At 49.8% G+C, this 11,433-nt stretch overlaps 1 protein-coding gene and 1 long non-coding RNA gene across 2 annotated transcripts in view; both read left to right on the forward strand.

Annotated features, from left to right (window-relative positions):
* The window catches only part of LOC113603047 (uncharacterized), a 43,885-nt gene that overhangs the window by 7,496 nt on the left and 24,956 nt on the right, over positions 1–11,433 (forward strand). The gene's annotated exons all lie outside the window — the stretch shown is intronic.
* The window catches only part of LOC128314786 (zinc finger protein 865-like), a 13,892-nt gene continuing 2,459 nt past the window's right edge, over positions 1–11,433 (forward strand). Inside the window, exon 1 of the mRNA XM_053218422.1 lies at positions 1–388. Coding sequence (XP_053074397.1) covers positions 245–388 — 144 coding nt within the window. The 5' untranslated portion in view covers positions 1–244. The remainder of the gene's footprint in view (positions 389–11,433) is intronic.

An 11,433-nucleotide genomic window follows, 5' to 3' on the forward strand; every position in this document is an offset into this window, starting at 1 on the left:
GACTGGGTTTATTTTGGGAGGTGGAATAAAAGTGGATATAGCATAAATTATCCTCTAATTATACACCAGTGTCGCCTCAATTATCCTCTTATCAAAATGGTTGTCTAACTGCCGCATTTAGTTTCAATTCTCTCCTTTTTTTCTATAAAAAGAACTTCATACCTTGTTATTATTAATCCATTTATTATTTGCAAGGGGATTTATATCCGCACATCCAGGTGGTAGAACCACTTCTCTTTCAAAGATGGACTGGGGAAAGACATTAAGTTCGGAGCAGCCCAGGGCTGTGGATCTAGCCTTTCTCCGTCTAGTCTCCAGACCTACTCAGATCCAGGCAGCTGAGGAGAGACAGCGGAATCCCGGAGCGAGGCTCAGGCCCGGCCACCAGGTAGGAGAGCCGGACTGGGGACCAGGCGCTGAGGAGGGCAGGCCGGGCAGCGCCAGGAGTCGGGTCCCGGAACTGCGGGGAGGCGAAGGAAGTCTGCATTGTCAGTGGATCGGGACTGGGTGGGCAAGACATGCAGACCCCATGGGCTCGGCGCCAGCGTTCAATCTGCGACTAGACCCAGCCAGCGAGCCTTTGACCACACGGAGAAGTGTACAATCTAATATCTCCAGCTCAACATGTGTAGGAACGAGTCTGGGTCTTTGGGAAGACGCCTGGGGACTTCTTTGCACCCTATTGGCTTGGACCCCTAAGGAACCCGAGAAATTGACAATTTAGCGGTACCGCTCGCCTCGGTAACTCCTGGAAAGGTGGCTGCAGCAGTAGCAGCTTGGACTGTATTGACATACTGTGCGCACCTCTGCAGCATCGGCTTATGCTAATTGATTTACCCAGCGCCCTGCCCGGGGTCTCCAGGAGTCGCCAGGCTAGTTTGCCTTTTTCTTTCCTTCCTTCCTCCATTTTATCACATAACCTGAAGTTCGCTGCCCGTGGGCTTTCTCCAGGGTTCTCAGGACAGCAGCATTTACTCTCCTCTCCCCTCCCTTCCCCAGCCCGCCGCGCTTAACTTCTTGAGGCTCGGGAGCCGGTTCAGTAACTCTGAATTCATTTTTAAGTGGATTGCCTTGTTCCCCTTCTTTTAACAAGAGGTGCACTTTAACACGCGAACCAGTAACCCGATCCACGCGTTTACAAATCGGCAGTGAATTAAAACAACAACAAAAAAACCTTCCAGGAAAATGAAAGGTGGGCCAAGGAAGGGGGAGATGTGTGTAGGGTGTGTATATGGGGGGAGCAAACGGGAGGTCAGAAAAAGAAAAGCACCCCCCCTTCCCTGGAGGGCTCTCTGTGCACCCGGGCTTCGCGCCGGGCTTGTTTGTGATGTCCTCAAAGCCAGCAGGTAGACGTGGCAATTTTATTGCTTTATACCCTGCAGCTTGCTGTTAACACGGTGAAGGCGTTTCTTCCCACATACCCCCCCCCCCCAACCCCGTGCATGTCTATGTTTCTCTTTATGCTCGCAGGTGCACCTATTTCCTCGCTGGCTTCCCCAACTCTGGCCGCACCCGGAACGGGTCGGGTCGTGGCGGGCCCCGAGAAGGTCCCCGCACTGAACACCAGATCCAGGGCTCAGCAGCCTCTATTCAAAGGGTTTCCCCCGCTTGTTAATTCCTGAGGAAGCTTGGGGAGCTAGAATTGTCCGGGTTGAAGCTGCAGGGCTCTCATCCCACCCCCATTAGAGGATAAAACCACAGCACTGTGTTCCAGAGGAGCAAGTGTGCAGTTACACCGAAGTAGCAGTTGTTGCCAGTGGTAAAGGTCCTGCTGAGAACCACATTGAGCCCAGTCAGTCAAGGGCTGGAGAGCGGAGCGAGCGATGGGTCTCTCCGCCTGGGTTGAGGTCTCGGTGCGACTGTACTGGATTGAATGCTACACTGCTTGAGCTTCCGGCTTTGCGGGCACTCCGGGAACAGCTAGCCAGAGAGCTAGTCTGGCCCCACACAGTGCGCCAAGGTGGCGCTCAGCGAGTGGCCGCCACGTGTGGCCTCTGCCACCAGCAGCCTAGGCTGGAGGAGTTCGCTGCGCAGTGGCTGTCTGCCGAAGGGGCCGCTCCCTGCGGTCGCTTCTCTCCGACCGAACCCGGCATCTCGGCTGCCGAGTCCTTCGCGCGTCGTGGGCGGTGGTAATGCGCCTAGGCAAGTCAGCCCTCGTTTGTTCCAGTCCAACGCGCACCTCCGGCCCTTCTGAGAGGCACGAACTCTTGGATTCTTCAAGGCCTCGCAGCAAAGGCGCACGTCTCAGGGCCTCCAGGCCCCAGCGCTCGGCAGGCCGCCCGCCGGGCGCTGGCTCCTACTTCTTTGTCTTGCCCGCCGGGGAACCCTGGCCAGTTCGTGGGGGTGGGAGGAGGACGGCAGGCGAGTCCCGCTCAGTCTTTATCATTCAAAATAGAAGTGAAGCCGGCAGTCGGAGTAGGAGGCCAAAGGCTCTTTTAGATCCTGCAGTAGGCGAGGGTCATATTCACTAAGAAGTTACAGAAGGCAGACTTTGAGACCTATATGGCTTTTTTTGCTTTTTAAGGTGTTGAGGTTTGGGGACTTATATCCCAGCTGTCAACGTTATTTAGAAAAAAAATAATGATTGTCAATATAAGACCGCGTGGGTCGAGCCCAAGGCCACGGGTGGGAGGAATGGGATCTTTGGGACAGAGAATCCCCTGTTTTAACTGTAGAGGGATGCTAGCACACTCCCTTTGGGTGCTGACGAGGGTTTGCAGCCTCTGCACCCTGGAGAAGTGCATTCAACCCAGGGCAGGCCCTTGGTTGGGTCTGGTTGCTAAGTTGGGCTCAGTTATCACGTTAATTCTAAGGAAATTAGACCTCAACAAATAGCCTTTGAATTCAAAGAAATAACTCGGTATTGATTTACATAGCCATGCTAAGAACCTCCTTCTCAAGAGGAGACCTTGGTGGAAAAAATTCCTGCTAGTCTTTCCTTCATTCAGTGTAAACTTCTGTTTGTGTACTTGTGTAGGGAAAGGGTGCTTGATGTCCTGGAAACCCAGGCACTTTTTTCCCCTCCCCCAACACATACACCTGGGGAAGCTTGGGAGTGGAACAAGAGAGCTGCCTCTTTCCCTTTCTTAGCCCAAGTCAGTGATGGTATGTTCAGGGGCAGGCAAAAGTATCTGACTAGGCAAGGAAGCACTGAGACTATGGCATTATTTCCTTTAGTTATAAAACATAATGCCCATATTAGCACCCTACCCTCCCAGGCCCACCCAAACCCTCTCAGGATCCCCAAAACTCCACATGCAGAAGGAGGCTCACTAAAGTCTGGAAACATCTCCCTCATCTCTCCAGTTCAGGGTCCCAAGAACAGGTAGCTAAGAAACTCCAACACGGATGTCACTGGCCTTACTAGGCCAGTGATGCCCACTGGGAGCTTCGCAGACTTTTTCTAGAGTGTCCAATTTGGAGAATATTAATTAAGCATATTCTAGACTAGAGGCCCCTGCTCTAGGGGAATCTTTTCAAACCTAGATTCCAGGTTATGAAAGCAAAGCCAATCAGGTCCTCAAATTCAACACATTTTGCCTCTCTCTGTCCCATTCCCAGACTGTGAGAGCATCCAAAGCTTTCCTAACAGAGGGAGCCAATATGTTGGGCATACAGTGGATTCAAGGGGGGAAACAACACATGTTTCTACCATCCCTGTATACAGAAGTCTGTCTGTTCTCTTTTTCTTTTCTGCCTTCCTTTTTTTTTTTTAAAGTTTATTTTTGACAGAGAGAGACAGAGCATGAATGGGGGAGGGTCAGAGAGAGAAGGAGACACAGAATCCGAAACGGGCTCCAGGCTCTCAGCTGTCAGCACAGAGCCGGACACGGAGCTCGAACTCACGGACCGCGAGATCATGACCTGAGCCGAAGTCGGATACTCAACCAACTGAGCCACCCAGGCGCCCGCCCCCTCCCTCCCTCCTTTTTCTTTTTCTTTCCTTTCCTCTTTTTTCTTTTCTTTTCTTTTCTTTTCTTTTCTTTTCTTTTCTTTTCTTTTCTTTTCTTTTCTTTTCTTTTCTTTTCTTTTCTTTTCTCCCCTTCCTTCCTTCCTCCTCTTTTATTAAGCATAGGACTCCACTCCCTAATACACTAAATATTCTTCTTTCTTTCAGTCCAGGAAAAAAATAACTCAATAATGTTTAGACACTTAGATTAAAACAAAATGAATAGTGATGTTGGTATTTTTAGCCTGTTGGGTAAACCAAGGCTGAGTCTCCCAGATTTGCCCTGCTGGGAAATGTAGCAAGGCAAAAGGGGAAGGGATAGGGTGTTTGAAGTCAGCTTTAATCAAGCCAGTCCTTGGAAACTGGGACCTCCTGACCATTGGAGGATAAATGCAGCCCTGGAGTGGCAGGGAACAGGCATCAGCAGGAAATGGCAGACTATTTTTAGGGTAATAAGGAGTTAATATAGCTGGTCAAGCCTCTTCCTAAATGCCTGGAAGCATCCTCTGTTTTAATTTCTTCATCCCTTCATCAGCAGTAACATAAAAAAGTCATAACAAATGCCTCAACATTAAGGGAGAGCCAGTCTTGGATAGCTCTTGAGGAAAACCTGGGATGGAAAACATCCTCTTGCTATCATGTGAACTCTTAGATGGTTCTCTTGTTACAACAGAAAAAGAAATCAAAACTGTTTCCCATTAGAGAGAGAGAGAGTTGTACCTGACTACCCTTGTGATATAGATGTTCTGGTGATTTTCATATTCATGACTATTCCTAGGTACTTCTTATCTATGTTTATTTCATATGTTTATGAAATCATATGTTTATTTCATGACATCCAAATAAATGGAAAGGTAATTTATTAGGTTTTTAGTAAAACTTTCCTAAAGGGGCAACTGATTGGAAAACTCTTAAAAGAAGTGAGGGGCTTGTTTATTTGTTTGAACCCATTCTCTCATCTGTGCCCTTTCTCTTTTGTTCAGAGCAAAATCCTTTTTTTCACAAATCTAGGAGAAAGAACACCCCCCTTCCATCCTACCCAGAGGGCGATGCAATAGTATTCTTCCATAGGTTTCATAATTTTGTGCAGAAACAAAAATGCTTCCCCCCACCCCCTCTGTCAAGTGAGGCACCCTGCCTCATAGAACTCAAAGCCTTTGCTTCTTTATACTCACTGAGAGTTGTGTCCATTTGGATACATATTCAGGTTCATATTTGAGTTCAGCATTTTTCTTCCCATATGCTCTGTGGAGAGGGAGATGGAGAGAGTAGAAAAGCTGGGAACATACAAAGAGAGTTGAAAAATACAAGGGAGTGAACAAGAGAGAATGAGTGTGAATCTGCTTCATTTGGAGAGTACCTCCCCTCGTTTTCCTGTCTATCCAGTTCTCTGGAGACCACTGCCCCACAATGTTAGTTGCTCAGCAAATAAAACCAAGTCTGATAAAAGCAGTCCTCTTTGCTCTGGGGGTTGGGGGATGGCTGGACCCAAACACCTAGCAGCCACAGTTAGTGTTCTCTCTTGGACCTTTCTCCCCATCTCATTCCCATCCCTAAGCTGCTTTCCCCTCAAACCCTTAGGGCATCTTGTTGCTCTCTCTAACAGCTGCAAAGTCAAAGGAGGAGGAACCTTTAAAAATTACAAAAGAGGTCACCCTCCCCCGAGAAATGAACCCTTTTAAGAATGAGCCTCTGGAAGCTCAAAGGTCTTGGGCCCGAGAGTTAAAAAGCGAGCATAGTGTTTCAGGATTTCAGTGCAGCAGCCCCAAACAGACAGGCAGGCGTCCAGGTCTCTCTTTGGGGCTGGGGTGAAAGAAAGGACGGGGGAGGGCAGGAGCCGGGAGGGCGGGCAGAAGCTGAGGGCGACAGGAACGCCCGCGCCCGCAGCTGGCTCCCACGCGCCGCTGTCTGCGGGGAACGTGAGGCTGGATAATGGAATTCAGGAGGCAGAGATCCTCCAAGAGCCAGCCACTGTCTTGTACAGATTTGTAGAGAAACCCTCACTGTAATTAAAACCGTACAGTCAGATTAATTCAATGTGTTGCTCGGCAGCGTTTTTAATAGTAAAAATCCGCTTTAAAATTGAATTAGGATCGAAGAAAATTTCTGCGAGACTCGCTGGATTTGCCAGCTTTCATTGAAGCCAGCCCGAGCTGGACGTCGGCGGTGGCTGCACAGTGTCGCCCCCTCCCCCTTCCGTGGTCCTAGACCGGGATGGGATGGGGGGAGGTGGGGGTGGGGGCTTGATCAACACGGAGTGCCAGTTTGGGTGCGATTCTGGGAGGCCCGAGCCAGGCCCAGGAGGAACGCAGGGCCTGCGGTCACCCTTCTGATGGCCAGTTTTGAGATTATGCAGACTTTTGACACCCATGACGCCTTCTACCCGCCGTTTCGCGAAGTTCGAGGCTCAGGTAGGGTCCCGCGAAAGAAGAGCGTTCTGCTGTATCTTGAAGCAATTTCCCACTGTGTGTTCCCGCGCTGGCAGAGGTTGGAGCCCTCCCTGTTTGGATGCTGGAGTGACGGGAGAAAGTTGTGGTTCTTTCCACTCACCCCCACCCATCCCCCTTTCACTTCTTGAAAGTCTTCCAAAAATTAAGAGTAATATTTCAAGCGCGCTGTCAAAATGTCTCCCAAGCTTTGATTTGGCTGGGCGCCCCCCTTTTTCTCCCTTCCCACCCCTCATCCTTGCGTCTCGGTGGTTGTGAGATAAACGTTATTGTCATTCTTAAGGTTTCCCCTTTAAGGTTAGACACTTTGGAGCTGAAAACTTGCTCCAAAGTTCCTGGAAGAGGTGGCGGCTGAGTGGGAACCTAGAGGCTCTCACTTGAGACCCGCTGGAGTGCGGGGGTGGAGGCAGGGAGGGGGTGAGCGGTTAAGGGAGCTTGACCCGGCACTTTCCCGGAGAAAAACTGTGTTTTCAGGGGAGCAGAAATGGTCCCAGCTTCCTCCTCCCCCCACGGACTTTTCAGCCTGTGTGCGCGCGCGCGCGCACACACACCCACACACACCCACACACCCACACACGCTGGGACGAAAACTCCCTAACGAGTTAGTCCCATCATCAGGCCTGAGAAAACAAAAACCGCTGTGGGTCCCTGCTCCTCCGGCAACATGTGCAGACGCTTTAATTGCCACAGATTGTCACTCTGTCCCCTTTTCATTTTCTCGCTCCTTCGTTTATTTTTAGTACACTTCAAATGCCTACACACATCCCTAGTAAGGAGAGCGCGGAGCAATTATTGCCTCTGCCTTCAGGGCCTGCTTTGCCAATCACTGAATGGGGATGGAGTAAACAGGGCGAAAAGCGAGGCGCGTTATTGGTCTTGCTTATTTCAGGTGGAGGGCGGTAAGTAACTCTCCCTACTGCGCCACCCCCTTCTCGTTTCTTGGGTCCCAATTATCTAGAAGAAAGAAGATGCGCTTCCCTCCCTCCTCCTCCCCATCACATCCCACCCCATGTGAGCCGAGTTTTACTAGAATCCAGCAAACCCCGCCAGAATTGGCGGGTTCCTCGGAGAGTAGTTAGTAAAAGAGAATTCCACCGGGACCCAGCTCTTAATTCGGTATTGAATAGAAAGACGCGGCGTGTGCAGGCACCTTCCCTGCCCCCATGCTGGGAAATAGGGCCCTTTTTCTCTGAGGGCTACCCCGGTGATAGATGCCCCCAGGTAGGTGATAGAGAACCCGATAAGGGATCCTTCCCCGTCTAGAGAAGCTTTGAGGTTGGTTTGGAGCAGTTCTAGACAGTCTGTGAGAAGCTGTCCGATCAACATTGCTGTTGTTCTAAATATTAGCCAGGAATTCTTAAAGGCGAACTTTAAAGTTCGAGACTGAAGTGTGGTCTTGAATGGTGTAGAGGTCGTCCTGTACCCAGCTCCTCTTCTCTGTTTTTCCTGGGATAGGCACAGCGGTGCCGGGTGGGGAGGGAGGCAGGTGTCTCTAGCAGCAGCCGAACGGGGTATCTGGCGTCCTACAGATGGATCCAAAACAAATCAGTGCGGGATTAACTTGTCTGTCTGCTGAATTGTCTGCAACTGCAAACACTGCGCCGGCCGCGCCTGCCCGGGCGGGTTCGGGTTACTCCGCCGCGTCCTGGGCGCGCTGTCGCTGCCATGTGCCGGCCCGGGCTGGCGGGCCGACCCGGGACCCGTCGGGCGCCCGGCCGGCTTGGCAGGACGTTTTAAAAGAACGCGGCGAGTATGAACTACTCCATTCTCACACACACCCCCTTCCTATTTCTTTTTTATGAAAACATTTACAAGAAATCTAATTTCAGATTGTGGAAGTAAATTTCATGCTAGGATATACTTTACAAAACATATAATCTTTCGGGCCGAAGACGTTTAATTAAAACCATACTCTGACAAGTTGAGTTTCAAAGCGAATTCACACCAGCGTAGAAGGCTAATTCATATTCAAGATGCAGCCTGTAGTCCGTGTTGTTTGAAAACGCCAGCCAGGGCAATGCGTGCTCTATCTGCTCGCTATCTGCCCAAGGGCCGAAGGACTCCCAAAGGGTCCTGCGCTTCGTCCAGAGCCCCCCCCCCCCCCCCCCCCCCGGCTGACTGGCTAGGCTTAGCTGCCTGCTCTTGAGGAGATAGAGGAAAGCTCCTCGAGCACCTTTAGTGTCCTCAGAGTAACTCCCACGGGATGGGGGGGGGGGGAGGTTGTGAGGTGGGAGTGGTCCCAGACACCGGAGACTAATCCGGAGAGTAGGCAGGGGGCAGACCTGCAGTCTAGGCGCCTCAAGAAGAAGTCGTCCGGGTGGGAGAGAGTGTCAAGCCCCCTCGCCTCCTTATTGTTCCCTGATTGACCTGCTAGAGAAAAGGGAATCCCCTATCCCCCACCCCAAATCTTCATTCCTGATGACCCAAAACGTGAAGGAGAAGTTTGTCCTGCTCCACCTGATTTGTGGGCACCATCCTCAGAGTCCTCTAGGAGGAGGCAGCATTGGTTCCAAAAGCCTTCACAATGTCAGTTGCATTCTTATAATCTTCCTCCCTCCCCTCCATTTTGCTGTTTCCCTTTAAATTGACCAGTCTCAACTCAAATAAGAGCAGTACAACCCCACATGGGAAGGATCTGCTCCCAGCTCAGCTGGTTTACTAAGAAGCCCTGATAGCACAAGGTGCTAATGGCCAGTCATGCCTGTTGGGATGGGCAGGAGCTAGTAGGTATCCTAAGGTCCACACTGATGGGAGACAAAGTGACTGCAAGATAGTTTGGGTTGGAGCTGAGGTTGCCTGTAAACTGCAATTCCAGACACTGAAGCTGTGGCCTCACTGGGTTCCAGGTCACTGTCCTCAGTCTACACCTCAGTGTTCCCTTCCTCACTTCCAGCCTGCTGGTCTTTCCTTCTCTTAGAGGTGACAGTGAGTTGTCATTAAAGTTAGACCCCTGACTGCTCTGAAACCTGCCTCAAGAAGGAAGCTGGGATATGAATGAGACGTATGTTGGTTCAATTTTACTCCACATGGTCAAAAAGGGAAACTTCATATGGCAGCCACTCCCAACACAGGGAAGGAGGATTTTGCCTCAACTGGGGACAGTGCAATTATTGATTGGCTGATGGACTTTCTTTTAAGTCTGTATTTCCTTTCAAATACACCCTTATTTTCCATAAAGCACAAAGACAAGTCAGTTATAAGAAAAATCCTAAAGTCTAATGGTCAAGAAGGATTTAAAACAACGTGGCTATCTCATCTTGAAACCTCTTGATTTTATTGGGCCAATTTAAGAGAAAGCTTAATTTTTGCAAAGGCAATTCCAAACACAATCACGATAAAGATTTTTTTCTCTCTCTCTCTCTACAGAGACTACCAAGTGAGTATCTCCTTAGAAAACAGACATGGATGTTGGCAGCTAAATGCTTAACAGTATGTCATTTTAATACTTATTGGTCAAATAATATTGATCTTAGATTAACAAGTAAGACCTTGAAGTCCACTCTTTAGCGCCTTGCATTTTGGACGGTTGGGGTGCGACTCTCGTTCATATGCTCCAAAAAAAAAAAAAAAAGTTATAATTGTAGGCCTGGAGGGTGAGAAAGAAAGACCTTAGAGACAAACAGAGGCACTGCTGGAATGGTTTTAACATTGTTTGAGCTGAGCACTAAAAAGTGTGTACCTGACCAAATGCATTTGAAGCCTAATCCTATGTTGGAGACTTGTGAATTACACAAAAGGGGAGAGGAACTGCACATAATAATCCCCACCTGTTTTATTTCAGTGATATGAACAGGCAGTTTTCCTGTCACAGACAGGAGCGCTCTCAGGACTGTTGGAGGCCCATTTGTGGGCAGTAATTCTGGCATGGATATATGGTGGGAAGAGTACAGGGTGGTTGGTAACTGTCAGGGTGCTGCAGAGGGCAGGCAGCAGTGTTAGTGTGCACAAGGGGCAGAATAGGTAATATTTCCCATCTGGCCCACCCCTTCTGCAGCCCCAGAGAATCAACCTCATAGTTTCCAGCTTCAGAGCTTGGGTGGAGGTGAGAGAGGCCCAGACAGGCAGGAGATTTATGTCATTTCTTTACCTTTCTAGTTCCCTCTGCCCTTCTTTAATTAGCCCCATTTCACAGATGTGGGAGCTAACACATGGACCTCAGTACATAGACCACTTTGGTGTCTGGGAAAGGGAGAAGGATGAAATGCAGGTGTTCTAGCTTTCCATCTCCCAGGCAACCGTGGGGGCTGGTGATGCCAATGGAGAAAGCGTTGGGTTTGGGGTTGGTTTCCCAAGACAGGCTCGCTTGTACACGGTAATGTTTCTGCTTCTGGGGCTCCTTTGGTCAATGAGGTAGGTGGGATTTTCATGTGACAGACAAGGCTCTAGAGATTCAACTTCGGGCAAGTCTGAGGGTTCTGAAGGCAGCAGTCCCAGGATTTCTTGATTTCCCGCCAGTGTTCTTTGAACAGACTCCTTTCTCCAGTCTAATAACTTTCTCTTAAATTCTGAATACTTTAACCCTTGCTTGTAGTAAATGTATTTGTAGTTCTAAAATGTGTCTATTTCCCACAGAAATCTAGCGTGCGAAGGCGAGAATCAATACTAAAGTACTTTTTTATTTTTAAAATGGGTTTTAAAGGCCTATTGTGGGGGGAACCGAGTTGTCAATGTGACCCGGAGACGCAGTGGAGATCGGGATTCTATTGGTTGCCACAGCGGGCCCAGGCACAGCCACAGCTGACTCACGTGTGAGCCTTATCATGCAAATCCGAAGGCTGGGCATGCGCACTGCATCTCGGGTGTGGGGGCGGGGGTACCCGCCTCCGTCTCTTAGTTGGGACCAAGACTTCCAGATGCGCAATAATTAGGTTTCCTCATTAAACAAAGGTCTCCCCATCATTCCCCTCCTCCCACCGTTCTCAGCCGCCGGAGCTCCTTGCAAACCAAGCTGATTACCCGTCCCCCCGCACGCCCCAATCTCTCATATACAGACTTCGGGTCTCCCCGAATTTTGGGGTCCTTTACATACCTCTCCAT

The sequence above is a fragment of the Acinonyx jubatus genome, chromosome A2, assembly GCF_027475565.1.
Source record: "Acinonyx jubatus isolate Ajub_Pintada_27869175 chromosome A2, VMU_Ajub_asm_v1.0, whole genome shotgun sequence".
In the NCBI taxonomy this organism is placed as follows: Eukaryota; Metazoa; Chordata; class Mammalia; order Carnivora; family Felidae; genus Acinonyx; species Acinonyx jubatus.